The sequence below is a fragment of the Lichenostomus cassidix genome, chromosome 5 (genome assembly GCF_008360975.1).
Source record: "Lichenostomus cassidix isolate B80296 chromosome 5, HeHo_3.0, whole genome shotgun sequence".
In the NCBI taxonomy this organism is placed as follows: Eukaryota; Metazoa; Chordata; class Aves; order Passeriformes; family Meliphagidae; genus Lichenostomus; species Lichenostomus cassidix.
Window position 1 is genome coordinate 58,115,008 of NC_139486.1, and position 18,205 is coordinate 58,133,212.

Sequence of the window (18,205 nt, forward strand, 5' to 3'; positions counted from 1 at the left end):
TTTTCCTGCTAAAGTTACTTCTCTTCCTTCCTTCTGCATGGTGAAGAATGATTCCATCCTCCTTAAAGACCCATGTGCTTCATTCTGACAGGTACCTCCATATAGATGAGGTGTTCTTTCATCTTAAATCTTCTCCAACATCAGTGAATTATTCTGATTAAATCTTCTAACATCTGATTCAATTGCTTTCCATGTTGCAGGTTTTCTTAATTGGACAAATCATCTTGTTAGTTAATCAAATTCACATGAATGTGCTTGTACTCATCAGGATGAAATTCCTGTATTTGTGATGATATGTTTTGTGACTGATGTGTTTTCAAATATGAAATAAATGTTGCTGTGCCATGGTGAAAGTATTTATTTTTATTACTCTAGCATTAGCTTCAGCAAATACACTGCTTTTTGTATAATAGCACAGCTGCAGACTGTTGGAATGTTGATGTAGAAAACTGATGTGTGTGAAACCTTCCTAAGAATGCTTACCAAATGCACCTGAGACTAAAATTTGGTTAGTTAGGATTCAAGAAGGGAAGAATAAGAACAACAATTGACCACAGATCTTTCCTTAAACCCAATGCTGAGAATCCTGTTAATATTAAGAATGCCCTGGGCTGGATCATGAGAGTTCTTGAATAATCTGAGTGATTCATTATTAGATCACTGTATTTACAAATTTACCCTTTTTCACTGGAGTTGCATTTGCTGGTTTAAATTGCACAAGTTCTCAATGCAGAAAGTGAGGTGAGCCAAACAGATCTGAGGGTTTGCTGCTTACCACAAAGCTGCAGAGCTGCATTTCACTGTATTCAAATAGATGGGAACTGTTCTTGGACACAGTGCAGTCAGAGCTTGATATCAGAGATAACTTTGCCCAGAAGAGAAAAACTTCAAGACCTAATAGTTAATAACTCTGCCTTGTATCTGCATTCCTATATGCTAAAAAAAAAATCTTACAATAGTGTTACAACCATCCCTGAAGGCAGGGTGACTGAGGTTCCTATTATTATATCCCAGGGGGTGGATTAGAGTGAAAGAGCACTGAATGACCAGTTTATACCTATATCTATATCTAATCTACATCTATCTATATCTATATCTATATCATCTATATCATCTGTATCTATATCTATATATATCTATATCTATACCAGAACAGTTTGGTTGCAATGGAAAGGAGGTATGGACCCATTTTGGTTAGTATCTATAGTAATATAACAATATAAAAGTATAAATCTATCATTTAAGAAAATCTCTAAGGAAAAGAAAGGGAAAAAAAGGATAAGAGTAGCTAGTGGAAAGAGAGATAGTGGGGAGGAAAGATATCACTACCTGTGGATCCAGTGATGAGATTTGATTGTTGCAATTTCAATATTTGTTGTTAAAAGTGATGGTTGCTGTCTTAATCCATCGGGGTGAGGAAAGCCCACGAAACAGAGATTTCAGTGGGTTGAGATGCATTCAGGTTCAGGTGGGAATGCCTAGCCCCCTCCCCTGGGGAGTTTGAACCCTGTGGATCATGCACAGGAGATCCCAGAAATAAGCATGGGGGAACTTTGGGGTCACTGGTGGTGGCAGGTAACATCTGTCCCAAAACTTGGGGTGATCTGTCTGTAAGCAGTGGCTTCCTTTGCCACAGTTTGCCCCAGTGGGGATTTTTGTGCAGATGCACTAACCAGGATGTGCTAACCAGATCTCACCTCTGCCACGCCTGGAAGGAGAACTTTCCTGTCACAAATTCCTCCCCACTGTGCTCACCAGAAATTCCTGCTGTGGTGCTTTTCTCATGGCAAGTTCCTTCTGTGGCTCTGACAGTGTTTGAGGCAGGAAAATGTACCCTTTAAATCCTTACAAACAGTGCTGAGGGTTTGATTGCATTTGTGACTCACTGTGGTAAATTGGCTGTTGGCTTTTCATCTCCACCTCTCTGCACAGTGTGGCATAAAAGATAATATGGAAGAAAAGGTAAATGCATGCATCATTTATATTAAATTTAATTATAAAATTCTGGAAATATCCTAGTTTATCCAAATTGCTATTTATCAGGCATTAGAGCAAACCATGTGCCAACTGAACACCCATGGGGCAGCCTGGGATGGACAGGTGACCATTAAATGCTCGAGCATTTTTGGGGGAATGGCAGTGATACTTCAAAGTGATTGCTAAAACACACCACCAGCATGTAAGTTTGTTTTTAAAACAAAACCCCAACATAGCAGCAGCAAAAGGAGACCACCAGGACTAACACACTTTTTTCTGTGGTTTAAAAAGGAATGGAAGTGATGACCTTATTGAAACTACCTGATCATTTTAGCAGGAGGGAATTCTTCCTTGACTTCTGTCCATGGGCAAATTAAACTGGGAATGTTCTTTGGAACTTGTCAGGCTGACTACACATGATGTGACTGCTGAGGTGAGCCAGCAGTGATACCTTTTTTAAAATCTCATACCTTTTTTAAAATCTCATGGTAACAAAAAAACCCTGCAGGTGTTCCTGTATTATGCAGCATATTTTATTTATGTTGCAGGTAATGATGAGAATACTTATATTTATCGTGTATTCTAGCACTAGATAGATTTGATTCATATCTTTTATTTTATACAAATTGATACAAAAATATTTGAACCAAACCTTCCATGTAAATCATGCTAGATTATGGAAGTTTCATGATTATGGCATATGGATTTTCCTGTTAACCTGCATGGGTTTGGCTGCATGACCTCTAGTAGAGCAAACTTATTTTTGGTCACAGAATTACGAAATTGTTTGGGTTAGAAGTGAACTTGAATTCCAATCCCCTGCCATGGCTAGGGAAACTTTCCACTAGACCAGGATGGTCAAAACTCCATTCAGCTGGCCCTGAGCTTATGTTTTGATAACATCCAGTTTTCTAGTTATTTTATTATGAGATTCAAGTCACTTATAGTTACTTAAGGTATTATTTAATACAGAATAATTTTCTTTTTTCATAAGTCTGTTATATTTTGTGAGCTGTATGTTGCTAAAGTAGATGGTACTGATATTAGATAAGACATTTAATTTGCTTTCCTGAGTTTCTTTGCTAAAGTGTGGATTCAAAGTGCTTTAGTGTTAAGATTCCTGCTAAACCTCAAGGTCTCGAATCTCCTAGTAAAATACTAGTAATGTTCCATAAATTCTAGTTTTTTCCTCCTTTTTAGAACCAGTGGTACTTCAAGAAAGAGAAAAAATAAAATTAAGTTGCAAAAGAAGATGTTTTAATTCACTGTTTGGTCTTTTTCAAAATAACAATTTTAAATGAAAAACTGTGTTGCACTAGCATTAATTATAAACTTTACCTGTTTTTCTGAAATGGAATATGAGAGATGGATCTGTATTTCATTCAACCTCAAGTAATACGAATTGGATTTATTTCATTGTGGATTTTCTAAAAACTTTATAAGATTTCATTCCATGTAAAAGTTACCCTTTTGAAAAGGATAGAATATTTTTTCTCATCCATTGATTAATAACTAGGTTTGATTCCAGTGAGCATATTTGTCATTTCTAGTTTATACTGTAAAGAGGTTTAAGTGAGAAGAAATTACAGAAGGAAATAAACTTTACAAAGTTAAAATGGAGTTTCGAGTTGCTACACAGTTCAGTTTGAAATCTGTAAAGGGTGTTGGGATTAATTAAATTTGGATGAACTAAGATATATTTTCATATCTTGCATTGAGTAATGCTTTGAGGTGATCTCATGCTTTTATTCTTTGTGTTAGACAGGGCTATGAAGACCTGGAAAGGCAGCTGAAAGAAGTCTTCAAGGAAAGGAGCAACATACTTCACCAACTGTTAAAGACTTCTAAAGAACTTCAGGGAATTAAAGTAAACCTCCAGGTTAGACTCTGTCTCAGTTTCTATGTGATTACTTACATCAACATTTTCTTTTTGGTATCTTTAAATTTAAAAAAAAGAAAAAAAAAAGGAAAAAAAGTGTGGTTTTTTTAAAATCATTAAATATGTGAATAATTATTATTTTGTTGATTTTGTTGATCTTGTACTTAACACAAACCTGATGTTTTCATGGAGAATTTTATCCCAATGTGTTGAGGCCTTTGTCAGCTCATTAAAAATAAAGAAAATAGGAAAATAGAACATAGAAAAAGGCAGGGAAGGAGAAGGAACATGCAGTACTAATGGAGATGACACACATTTTTACTGGCAGCTCCTGCAAAGGATGTCCTTGGCTGCTGCAGGTTGGATCTTTGCTGCTGAATTCCACACTCAGCCTAGTTTAGCTGCTCAGTTTCCCTGTCTGACATTTCCTGCAGGGCTTTGCTTTGCAAGTTCAGCTGACAAACTGTGCTGGATGAGGCTGAAGGGAGAGCTGAGAAATCTCTGCATTTGACTTTTGGGTGTCATGGTGAAGCTGAAAGGGCAATAGATTAACCTTCAACTCAAATCAGAGGAAAAAGTGGATTGAAAATGCTGCTCTGGATTTGAGGTCCAAATATCCAGCTGTATTTTCCCAGCAAAGTCTGTTGGTCTGGTGAAAACATCTAGACTCATTATCAATTGAGATTTGTATTTCATGCCATTTTCAAGGAAATTACTTTTCTGACAATACATTTTTATCTTCATCGATGTAAGCTAGCTGGGAAAAATAAAAAGAGAAGGAGCACAGGAGAATACTAGTGGTGTGAATCAGTACTGTGCTATATTATATTATATTATATTATATTATATTATATTATATTGCTATATTGTCTCATGTTCGAAACTTCTTTGGTTTTAATTAATTAACTCTTTGATCTTTGGGGTTTTTGGTTTGGGAGTTGGGTTGGATTTGGGGGATTTTTTGAGTGCTTTATCACTTTATTATTGCAGAGGTTTTTTTACTGTTTAGAGAAATATGCTTCTCCTTGTAACACAGTTATTTTAGAATGCAGCACAGCTGAAGGTAGTATTTACCAAAATTACACTGTGAAATATTTTAGACTCAACAGAGCAAAGATCCTGATATGGGCAGAGAGATGTAGTGCTATCTTCTGTATATACACAGTTACTTTGTCAGACAATTCTAATGCTTTTAGTCATTTGTCTGTTTCTAAATCTGCTTATTGTATTAAGCTGTCATTTAGTATTTCAAAAATACACAGCTGTCTGCAGTTAATTGGGTTTGAATTTAAAAAATCAAACTATTCTTCCAATTTTCTTAAGTGGTAATGTCTGCAATTCACCAGGACCACTTTATGAACAAGGGCCAAATTAATGATTTCACAGATTAATAATTAAAAAGATCTCTTTAATAGAGTTTTTTTGTTACTGTCAGTCTTTAAAAAATGATGAAGCATCAACCAAAAACGACGTGCAGAAGCTTCTGGAACTGGGCCAAAAGCAAAGGTAAGATCCTCACCTCCTTCCTTCTCTTTCCATTTCCTGACTGAAAGCTGTCAGACTGACAAATCCCACCTTTCCTTTTGCTATATAGATAAACACTGCTGTGTTCCAGAGTCTGCTGACTATAATAGTATAAAAAAGGGAAGAAATACTCTTTTTGAAACAAATGATGGATTTGTTAATATTGGACATCTGTTAGGAAAATGCATTAAAATGCTTTGGTGAGATATCTGCTCAAGAAAGGCATTTGGAATTTTAAAGGAAGATTTAGTCATACAATTTCCCTTAAAAAATAAATTCGGAATTTTTAGAAATTTAAATTACTGAAATGTCAAAATCTCTAAATTTGGAGATGATGAGATTTATTCAGATATCTTAATTGTTTGTGTATGTAGACACTCAAAATCACTAATGCATGTGCAAACATAAGAATACTTGCACTGGATATTTGTGATGAATGGAGTTAGCAGGAGGAAGAAGCATTAATTTTAAATTATACATTGAGCACTTAAAAAATTATTTCCCTTGGTTGGGAATGCAACTTCCCAGCCTAGTCCTTCCTCTCAATTTCCCTAGTGCTTCACTGCAAGGAAGTCTCGTCATTCTGCATCTCTTAATTCTTGAAATTCAGACCAGCAAATAGCAACATCAATACAATTTCAATAACAAGAAAACATAACTAATACAGGGAACATTTTTGCTGGAAAAATGGTATATAATCAATGCATGTGTACTTCATATTTTTCCTTAGGAAAAATGCTTAGTAAGAAACTTTATTAAGTTACTTACTTAAATACTGTAATACAATAAAATTAAATACTTAAATACAATACTTCATTGTTAAAAATGCAATAATGAAATTCCATGGCCATCTTATATCTACCTTCCATATAGAAATACATATGAAATTGCATTACCACATAGAAACCTTGTGAGAAAATGACCTTCATGTCTTAAATATACAATATATAAGAACCACAATACAATAGAATCTCTTATTTTTATTTTATTTATTTATTTTATATTTAATTTGTTTTATTTGGAATTTCTTATTTTTACTGTGATACATTACAACCTTTCAAGTATTCCAGACAAATATATAAAATTATAATTTAAAAAATATAATTAAATATATGATAATTAAATATATGATAATTAAATAGATGATAATGTCCTATTTCAATAGTTATGTGGCTTGGATGAGACTGAAGGTGTACATCAGCATCACAGGTGTCCTTCAGACTGATGAAATCCTTCATCATACCTGAATGCAGTTTTGTGGTTGTTGATTGTTCAACCACTTGGATGTGGAACTTTCTTTGCTGATATTGAGAGATTAATTGACTAAAAGTATGAATGGGCTGTTTAGTAAATAGATCTTTGCTGCAGATGGGAAAACTGATTCTGCTAAGAGAAAATTTCGCTACATATTTCAAATATTCTTTCCTAATCTCCTCCTTAAATCACCACTTGCAGCCTCTCAAGGTCCACCCAAAAATCCATGTTGACTTTTGTTTCTAAGGGATCCCAGAGCAGTTCCCAGCAATAAATACTGGATCAGTGCAATGTGCTGCTGAGCTGCCCACCCTGTCCTTCAGAGAAACGAAAGGTTTTTACACTAAACTACAAGGAAATGCCTCAGGGCTTCTGCTGTTCTCAGCTGCTTACAGACTTACCGGATTTCATTTCCAGAGAGGTGGAGAAGTTCAGGGTACAAAAGAGGGATTAAAAAATCTGCCAGGGAATCTTCCTCTTAGAATTTCTCTAAGGAAAGGTCACAGTTTGTTTGCCAGGCTCCTCAGGCTGTATTTTATCTGCTGTAAGGGAAGAAAAGTGAACACGGTATTATGCTTAAATCTATTGTATTGAAGCCAAAATTCCAACTGTGTCCCAGTATTAATATTATGATCCTTCTTTGGACAAACATGAGCTGCACTTGGCCTGAGCATGACTTTGATTATGCTCAGTAAAGTTTAGAGTGCTAAAATCTCAGCTTGTGCAAGTAAACATTCTGCTGATCCAAAATAGATTTTTTTCGTAAAATTCCTTTGGTGCAAATTCTTCAATAATTCCCAAGTTGCAAGTAAAACTTTGTCACTTGCTGTGATGCTCCCAGTTCTACTCTTTCTGGGCATTGTCAGCACTTTGAAATGATGGCATCTGTTAGTGCTGATGGTACATTGTGTTTTCATGCTGCTCAATCACTTTTTCAATTAAATCTGGTCTGTGCTAGTGTTGCTGAAATTGCTGGAAGTAGTAGGGTTTATCAGCTAAAAAGAAAGATGATCCAGCAGCTAGCAGGTTCTTTTAAAATTAGGTGGTTTCCTGTCAGTGTAGTTTTCACAGGGCTAAATTATTATCTGCTACTGTGTGTAAATCAAATTTTGTGTTGGTCTTCATGGAAAGTTTATCCAGGCAAGCAGCAGCCCTCCAAAATCTCTCCAGCTGTTATGAAATATGTCCTTTTACTACTTTGCCCCAGCTCCAAAATGCGCCATATGCTGTGGGTAGAAAATTCGTGCAATTTGGAGAAAATCTGTGACCAAATCAGTGATGCAAAGGGTTTTCACCTGATTCAAATAAAGCCTAATCTAAGCAATTATCCTGTTTTTTTTTTTTGTTGTATACCAGAATCTTCTACTGAATATTTTGTTGCTTGTCTCTAGAAAGTGCCATGGAGGCTGAGTTCTATCAAAGCATGATTTATTTATTTTAATACAGATATAAACTAGCTCCTATTGCTAATAGCATTTTCCTTGTCAGTGCATTTTCACTAGCCCACTTTCCTCACCTTTTTGGTGTCAATCATTTCTCCAAGAAATTATGCACTGGCAGATGTTTTGCACAGCAGGCTGTTCAGTAGATTTGAGCAGTGGCCACTTTGCAGCACAGATAATTTTTGCAGCACAGATAATGTTAGGTTTGCATTGGCACTATTCTTCATGGAGTCATTCTGGTTTTATTTGTGAGACTCATAAGCAAAGTACATCTGTCTGCCACTCTGAATAATTAAAGGTCCACGTTTTTTTGAATCTGAAGAATAATTTCCTGATGGACACTTGTGTTGAAGTTTGTGTTCTGTGTTTTTGATAAACTAGGGAAGAAATGAAGTCTCTCCAGGAAGCTTTTCAAAAGCAGCTTAATGAGGCAGCTGAGAAAGCAGAGAAGCAGCAGGCAACAGTGAGTGATTCTCTTTCTTTCCTTATTTCTGTTTTTTCTGTTTTTTTTCTTAATCTTACCTTGAGAATTTATTACCTAAGAAAACTTTGCACGTGAAAAAAGAATGTGTTTCACACTTGTTAGTACTCTGCAAGCTTCGGGAGAAAGGAGCTGAAAAAAGATTTTATGTTGAAAAGTATTGATTCCCATCTTCCCTAACTTCTGTGGAATTCAGGGATGTTTTTACACTTTGGGAGACTTTAGACAGGAGAGACCCTCATGCCTCATCTATACTATTATGCACTGTCATCCATGCATTGACTTTTTAGGAATTACTATGGAATTTCAGCAACAAAATAGATAGTGGAGTGTCTGGTTTTGACCATAGGAGGACTAATTAGCTGTATAGAAGGTATTATTAAGTCCCAATAAGATTTCCTGCTTTCCTGAAGTTTTGGTTTTGGACAAACTGTGCAATTGTTTTGACTTTCATGTAGCAATGTAAAGTTTCAATGCACAAATAGCCACATTTTGCTGCTGTAGAAAAAAAAAATGTAGAATGTTTGCTGAGATGAAAGAAGGAAATTTTTCCTATATTGGTTAGTCATATTCCTATAACATGGACACCACTGAGCATAAGTTGAACAGATAAACTTCAGAAGTTCCTGCAAACCTGAAGTGTTCTATGATTTAAACTCTGGACTTGAAACCAATCTGCTGGAAGTGCTTATAGATCTATTTTATAGCTCTTATTGGATAACTACTGATTTATTTACTAAGATCTTGCTGTCTTCCAGGGTCACAAAGCAAGAGTTTGGCCAAGCAGAGGTTTAAAAGTAATTAATAAATCTAACTAATATTTGTTATGCCTTATTTAGAATGACTGTGATTTGGAGGTGGCTCTGTGCCCTTGGGGAGCAAGATGTGAGATTGCATGTTTTGCATGCTACCTTATTATTATCATTATTATTATTATTATTATTATTATTATTATTATTATTACTATTATTATTTTAGAAACAGCATTGGTTGTGGACCAAACTATTCCTTTTGCAGCTTTCTTTCAGTTAATGTGGTTTGTTAAAACACATTTTTTCCTTCTGTTGCACAGAAATCTGAAGGGTAAAGTTACTTTTTGTTCTTGTGTCCCACGCAACACATAATTGGTGTATTTTTCACACTTGTATATTTGTCTAGAGAAAAAAACCCCAAAATTTGTATCCTCTTCAGGAGTGAAAAGAAGTAATCTGAAAGCTGTATGGAGATTGAAAAGGATAACATATTTTGGTGGTCTTTCTAGCCAGGATCTGAATTCTCAATCTGTATTCCAGTACTTGTCACTAATAACTTATTAAACTTGCTGCTAGTTCTAAGGAAAGCAGAACTGTGTCCTTGGTTTGTGACATTAATTTCTTTATGCCTCAGGGTTCAACGTACATAGTGAAGCTCAACAGCACAGTGAGACTGAATGAATATTCAAAAAGTTCTTCAGGATCCTCAGATGAAAATGGCAATAGAAATGGAAATAGATATTATTACTGACACACAAGGTTATTTTATACCTGGTTTATGAGTTTCACGCTTTTCTGGAAGCAATGAGAAATCTATGAAAGAAGGTCTAGGTACTTTAATGCAAGACTAGCTAGAGGATGGGAGATTTAATTTAATTCTAATTTAATTAATTATGAGACTTGTTTCTAATCCAATTTAAGCACACTTTATATTATAGGGCTTGGTGAAATAAATCTTGATTTTTCATTAGAATAAATAAGAGTAGAATTACATTTCACAAAGACTAATAAATCACTGGTGGGAGGGGGAAGGCTGGAAATTCATCTTTCTTTTCTGCACCATGTGTATATTAATTGGCTGTATAAATCCAACAGGTAGCACCTGCCTGAAGGTGTTCTTTATCAGGTCAGCGTAAAAGTGTGAGTAGGAATTCACAAGAATTCAGTCAAATTGAATGGAAAATACCCTGGAAATTCCTCAAGGACTCTGGCCAAACCAAAAGAACAAACAGCTATACATTAGACTTTACATTCATGTCTTGAGCAATGTGTGGTGAGGATTTTCACTGGCATTGCATAATAAATGATATATCAGAAACAGAGCTATCAATGCTTGACAATGGATTGTCTCCTGCATCTGTAGCCCCAGCAAAGAGCAGCAGCAGTCTGTCCTGGGACAGGTTTTTCTAGGAAATTTCTGGCAGATCTCAGGTACATTTATGCCTTTTGTTTCTGCTGTTTTGTCTGGGATGTAAAATGGGCAGAGAAACACTAGTTATGGTAAGGATGGTTTAAGTTTTAGGCTCATCCCACATTGTCAAGTTCCAGGTCAAATAGAGTTTTCCAGAAAGACTTTGGTTGTGAAGGAGATTCCCTACAGACTGTCTCATGCTAGAACTGTAGTTTATATTCATATCTAGAAACAGCTCAGAATAGTGGGTTTAGTTATACAATATGCATAGAAACTATGTAAGACATCATTCCAAACAACCTGGTGTCCTCTTTAATGATCAGTGAAGGTTGACAGAGTTTTTCAGCATCAAATACCTAAGCAATTTGTAATAATTTTTCATGCAGTGAAAAAAATATTAATAATGTCAAGGTATTATCTCTAAATGTGAAGTGGAACCACTTCTTCCAGGAGCAGGGTTGGAGATCATGGACTAATTTTCACTTTTGTTAATAAAAAGGCACGGAGCAAATGGCACATACAGCTTGAAAGTGTCTTGTTTTGTTTGTTGAGGGTTTTCAATGACTTTAAATAAGTGGAATAAGTTTTGATTCTGTGTCCCCATTAGGTCAAAAGGCATTTAGAGCTTTTGGGAGACAGACTCTTTGCTTGGCTGTACTTCGTGCTAACTGTTTGCATGTTAAAAAATAGTTGAATTTCTAGCAAGTTTGCAAATTTATTTCCCATTAACTGCAGTTAATCTAGGTGGATGAGGGAGAAGAATAAGAATGAAATATGGAAACACTCACAAATAGTTTGGCTAAGTAGAGTAAGCTTAGTCTACCTTTTCTATTTTATTCCTCTTTATATTTTATATCATGCTGGCAATTTTAAAGAAGATATGCTAATGGAATTGTTTGGCAATACAGTTACAGTGCTGTCTGTCAAAAGAAAGGAGAAAATAGGTCTGTGTAATTTCCTTATTTTGCTCAGTGTTCACTATGAAAAATGGGAATGAAGTAACACATTATGTGTGGCTTGTAAAAAGACACCATGCATAATATGGGTATTTTAAAATCAGTAGGGTTTTTCTAGTAATAAAAAACTAAGAGAATGTGGGGAATTTAATTCAGTGTTATCCCCATACTTGAAAGATTTTAAGCAAAAACATCTGATGTTCTTTTCCCTTCAAAAATATTTGTTTTTTCTGGTAAAAGCTTTTGTGGCTGTTCCTAAAGTCTTAAATGTTACTTTGATAAAAGTTTCTTTTATTAATCAAATTGTAACTTTAAAAGTTCCATTCATCTCAGAACTGCTAATAGGTAGAAGTCTAACTTTGCTTTTTAAAAGTATTTAGCACTTCATAGAACAATTTTTCCCCAGAGGAAAGAATATTTCCTTTGTTTTATGTAACAGCCTTGACAGTTCTCTCTGGCTTTTGAAGTCAATTTTTTACACCATAACTTGAAAATGAGACCAGGAAGATGAACACTGAGTATGTTAAGAGTTTCCAGATATGACCAAAACTGCCAGGTGGTAATGAATGAATTCCAGTTACGCCTTAACTGCTCATCTTCATCTTCATCTCCATCCTGAGCAAGACACCAAAATTCTGGAGGTGATCAAACGTGCTCCCAGCTGAGCCCTGGCTGTGTAATGATGTTTTATTGGCATTTTCCCCCCTGTCGTGAATAACTACTATTGTCTGACACTTAGATCACTACCATCTGCTAAAGCATTCTGTACTTTGATGGTGGAAAATGTAATTTGACCATTTCAAGGTCACCAACTGCTGGGAGGAAAGGGCACTGGATGGGAGCTGTTATCTTTAATAAACATAATGAGCTCTGAAACCCACAGAGCTCTGAGTGGCTGGGATGTCTGTCTGCAGGATGTGGGAGCAATGCCCTTGCTCAGTACTGAAAGTTGCAGCCTTACAACAATAAATTTTCATTATGTATTGTCAGCATTGCAGCCAGGTAGCATTTAAAGGCAGACAGCATGTGCAAAGAGGTGAATTTTTTTTATTATTTTTTTTTCCTTCCTAATTTAGAGCTGGGTTTAAATGTCTATCCTTGTTTTGGATTTGGTGAGTGAAAGTAGTGTTTTTACATCTCCTCTGGAAAATTATATTATGTCTTGTCCTTGAGACTTGCTAAAAGCATCAACAGGGTCTGATACAGACTGAGCTGCCTTAAAGCAGGAAGCTCTACACAGAGATACACTGAAATGAATAAGTAAAATAATCCCTATATTGGCTCCAGGAGAAAAGTCATATAAATCCCTCCCATGTAACTCTCCATATCTGTACTTTCTGATTGAGTCGTTCTTTATTTGTTAGAGGGTTAGGAAAAACCTTTAAAATGCTGTTATAATATGAAAGCAAAAATGAATGAGTTCTTAAACAATATTTCTCTTCTTTTTTAAAAAGGAAGTGATGTAAAAATATTTTTAAAATTTTAATTTTTAATTTTAAGATTTTTTTTGTATTCAAGTAAGCTAAAACAGTATGTTTGCATTATGTAAGATGTCCATATCAGTGATAAAAGGTTCATGTGCATGTGAATAGTGATTAACAAAAATGCTGATTTAACTGACATAGATTGCTGGATAAATTTGTAGTACTGGGTTGTCTTAAATGTCTCTTCCCTAGAAGATCCAAACTGTGCAGAGATACCAATCTTAGTATCGCATTTCTTTAATTTTTTCATATATGTTCATATCTAGAAGTGAAGTGCTTTGAAGGAATATTAATATTCCTGAGAGATAGGTCTAAGAAAGGGAAAGGGAACACCCTTTAATGGAGGTCAATACATTCTTTTTTTTCAGTATTTAATGGTAGATAGCTGGCAATTCTTTTGAACAGCTGAAAAAACCCCAAAATAACCACAACAAATAGCTGTATTGCATTTCTCCCCATTCATCTTGATCTGGTATTTTGATTATGACCTTTTTTTTGGTACAAAATCTTCACATTTATTATCTCTACATGTTCTAAATGTCAATATTTGTGGATGTCGTTGCCAGGCAGGTGCTGAATATGTTCCTCCTCTGATAAAGCATCGTTCTCAGCCAGTAGCTAGATGTGCAATTAGCATTTCCAAAATCAAAAATAATCTTTTAAACTGTGTTTGATTAAATTCAGTCTTAAATCTAAGACTGGAATTTCTGCTTTCCAAGGCAAGTCATTGGCTCAAGTAGGGTGTAAAGACCAACTTTGAATGTTCTCATGTATAACACACTTTATTCCACAGGTGAGTCTGAGCAGAATCAAGGTCTTTGTCTAATCAGGACCAGCACTGTAGCATTCAAATAAAATAACTGCGTTAGAAACCTGCTTTGGTAGATATGTTCTTAGAGGGTAAAAATATTCTTGTTAGAAAATCAGTTTATATTGTAAAAATCTTTAGTTCTGTGAAGATCACCCTAAACTACCTTGTGGAAAATGAACACTATGGCTGCTGGTACAAAACATAAGTAAGCCTATTTATGTACAGCAGTTTTCTTCTTTTGATTTTGAGTTCTCTAGTAAATATGCCAAATGTTTGTAGATTTAGCCAATAGGTAAGTGTGGCCTATACCAATTTGGTATATAAGCAAATTTTTTTGTTTTGGTGGTTGGGTTCTTTTTGAAAACTATTAAAAGCATAAAAGAATAATTAGTGTTTATAACTACATCTCAACAACTCCCACTGAGTTTATTTTTTTTTAAATTGCAGATTAACTTTTTGAAGACTGAAATGGAAAGGAAGAGCAAAATGATCCGAGACCTCCAGAATGAGGTAAGAGGAACATTTGATTGTCATCTCAATGCAGATTTCATACTGAGAGAGAGCAGAGTTTGGCTTCATATATAATACACATGTTTTTGTAGTAGGAAAACAAGAAACCAGTGAAATTCTCTAAACAGAGAAGCAAACCCAGATTATTGTGTGCATTTGGAAATAGTATTTTATTGGGTGCACTGGTTGACTCCATGCTGGTGGTACTTAGTTTGGTAGAACAGCCCTGTAAAATTACCCCTGTAATTTTTGCTGCTTTCTCAGAAGGGAAGTTCTGCAGATTATTGACACACAGTTCACACTGGTATTGCTTGCTTTAAAAATAAGCAGCAAGAGGAGGAGAAAGGAAATACAATCTCAGAACTGAGATTCTGTGTAAAAGTAAAAAAATCCCTCAAACTCCTAAAATGTTTTCTTAAGCTTTGTATGTCATGAATATTAAACTCAGATTGATCCCAAAATCCCAAATAAAACATGAAACATGTTTTAATTAATGTTTATTGGTATTAAACTGAATTTATTTTGAAATTTGGTTTTGGAATAGAAATATGAAACATTTCAGCTGCATTATATCTCTTTTCCTCCTTATCCTTTTCTCTCCAGACAATTTGCCTAAATCAGGATGTAGTTTCCCTTTCCATTTTTTCATTTTTCAAAGAACTTTGCACTTGAAAATATTCTGTTTATATGATGTCTTGTTTTCTCACCAACTAGGTTTCTTGTCTTTATCTGCTTTGTTCAATTATTTTGCTTTTCTAAAGTATTCTGTGTGTATGAAAACTTGATCTCCTTAAAGCTTTCACTTAAACATGGCATTTATAGCACATTTTAGAAAATCTGCTTTGAAAGGAATCTTTGAGGGGAAACAGCAATGGGATAAGAAATGAACATCTTTGAAAGGAATTTTTCTTTTGGCACCAAATATTAGCTGCTATGTGGAAAAAGAACCAAAAGCTATACCTACCTAATGGCTTTCTGTTAAACTTCTCTACCATGTTTGCTAGTTGCCTAAAAATAAGCACTTAAATCAGGTTGTTTTGGTTTTTTTTTTTTTGGAATCTGACTGAATTTAAATTATATGATTTTGAGGAAATGTGTTATTTAGGTCCTGCCTCCAAACACTGCATACATATTGCATATAGATACATTCTATATACATATAGAAAATCTCACCAATTTGGATGTGCTATATATTTAAATAATTGTTTCCATTTCATATGTATGTTTTGGAAGTATTTCTGCATACAGACATATTATATATTTAAATAATTGTCACCATTTTATATGTATGTTTTGGAAGTATTTCTTCATACAGACATATTATACATTTAAATAATTGTTACCATTTCATATCTATGTTTTGGAAGTATTTCTGCACACAGACCTATAGAGACAGATAATGAAAATGGAATTCCCTTCATAGCTACTCTTGTTCTTTCAAATACCACATTCACTCTCACTTTGCATTGCCAAATTGTGAACTCTGCAATCTTGGGCCCTTCCAGGACTGTAAAAAGAATTCCCTATTTAGTTCTGCTCTTTCAGCACATATCCTAGTGCCATTCAACTCTGCCATTTGGAGATGCAAATAGATGGCAGCAGCCTTCCAGCTGAATGCAGCAGCTGGGATGTGGTGTGTGAGGACTTTGTGCAGGAAGGCAATTTTTAGGCTGTTTGAGACTTTGGGGGAAAAAGTTAACATAATATAAAAATTTAACATAAAATAAAAATTATCTGTGGTATGGAGGAAAAAAGTGCCAGAGCACAAAAGGATTAGGTGTGTCAGAATCACCTGGTTTTTAGAGGTCTTTAAACCATTTAATTACATTTGGTTGGATAAGAAGTGACTGACTGGCTTATCATGTTATCTTTGGGCAAAGTGTTTTACAACATTTCTGTGAATATTACATTATGGTAATATCCTTATAGATTTACAATAATCCCATCTATTTGTAAAGCTGATGCAGTGGTTTGTGTAAGGCAATATATTTTTTTGCTGTTCAGACTGTGGCAGAAATTTGAAAAACATGAATGAATTTTAGCTGTAGCTGTCAGTAATGGGGGGGGTTTGCTAAGCATAGTTTTAAATCACAACCTTGTAAACAATTCTTGTGCTCATTCATATGTAAATTGTGGCTGTAACTTTAGTATGGAGTAAATCATCCTAAAGCAGAATATTTTTTCCATTCTCATTGTGTTTAGTTGCAATAATAAAGGGTAAAGTTGCAGCACCTTAAAGTCTCACCTGATATATTGGGAATTTCATGCCCTGCAGAGTGAATACAACTGAGTTACATTGAATTATGGTGGGGAAAAAACCCAAAAAATGTCCCTTAGTGAAGCAGAAATTAAGTTCTAAGGCTTTGAAACTGTATGCTGATACTGACGCTGGAGTTCTTCAGTTTCCATACTCTGCAGATAAAATTAACTTTTTTTTTTCTTTAGCATAAAATCCTGTCTGCCTGAGAAGAAAATTGGGTGAAGTCAATTTGATGTGACCTCCTTGGGTGCTGCATTGATTGATTCCACCTTCTTTTGAAGTCAAAATGTAAAAGTTCCATCTTAAAAAATAATTTGCTTAATGTTGTTCTGTGACTTTTTTATTGACTATGATAAGGGAAAGGTAGAAATATAGTTCAGTTGGTTGGAAATGGCTTTTGGGGGGCAGAATATGAGAAAAGATTCATGCTGCGTTGTGATTGTCAGTGAGATATATTTACAGTCATACAGTAGCAACTGCAGTGAACATTAAATAATTTTTATTTTAAAAGCTTTGTTTTCCGGACCTTGTAGACATGCAAGCATAGAACACATTTTCTTGGGTGCCTTTGGTTGACAATCAGGATCAGAGCTTCAGTTAAGGAATGTAGTGAATCTGTTATATCCCAAATCTCCTAGGGAACACTTTTTTTTTTTTTTTTTTTTTTTTATTCTTTCTTCATTCTTTACCTCCAGATGCAGGGATTTAAAGATTCCCATTTATACACTACAACAAAGTGAAGGAGGGAAATGAAAATGAAGAAAAGAAAGAATAAATTTCAATCTGTCCCTTTGTTTCCAAGCCCCAGGGAAGTTTAAGCATAGATTAAATTTTATAATTAATGAAAAACTTTCCCTGAAGCCAGTGTAAATTTTTGCCAAACTGGAAAATAAAAATGTTGATCTGATTTGTTCATGTTATTGTGACAAGTGAAAAAGTTTGCTTTTGGTAGCAAGAGGTTAAATTATTTAGTGGGAAAACCACTCAAAGGAAGCAATGATGGTGTATGTGGTGAGAAAAAAAGAGTGTAAATCAATAACTCAAAATAGGCACTACTGATTTTTATGTTAAGATAAAATAATAGAAGAGCATTTAGTAAGCAGATTTCCATGTTCCATCAAGAAGGACAAGCTGAGCTGTGGATTTCATCATCACAAATAATGCTGTGATTGCTGATGTTTGTCCCTCAGAGTCAGAAAAGAGGGATCACCTTTGAGGAGCACAAGTAATCCAAATTAGACTATTCTAAGCTTCTGAAAACACCAAAGAGTACTTACAGCATAAGAATTTATCAGGGTATGTGTCACATAAAAACACATTTGGCTTGTTACTTTCAGTAGTTGCTTGATGAAGTGAAGTTGCACCTGCAATGTTCTTGTCCTGGGCTGAGAGCTCTCAGGAGACTACAAAGATCAGACTAGTGGATTAGTTGGCAAGTTAATTAGCTTGGCTCTCCCAACTACA

The 18,205-nt window shown here is 34.9% G+C and overlaps 1 protein-coding gene across 1 annotated transcript in view; it reads left to right on the plus strand.

Annotated features, from left to right (window-relative positions):
* LUZP2 (leucine zipper protein 2) overlaps nucleotides 1-18,205 on the plus strand; it is a 125,983-nt gene that overhangs the window by 46,513 nt on the left and 61,265 nt on the right. Inside the window, exons 2-5 of the mRNA XM_085063262.1 lie at nucleotides 3,739-3,856; nucleotides 5,292-5,362; nucleotides 8,458-8,539; nucleotides 14,419-14,481. Coding sequence (XP_084919388.1) covers nucleotides 3,739-3,856; nucleotides 5,292-5,362; nucleotides 8,458-8,539; nucleotides 14,419-14,481 — 334 coding nt within the window. The remainder of the gene's footprint in view (nucleotides 1-3,738; nucleotides 3,857-5,291; nucleotides 5,363-8,457; nucleotides 8,540-14,418; nucleotides 14,482-18,205) is intronic.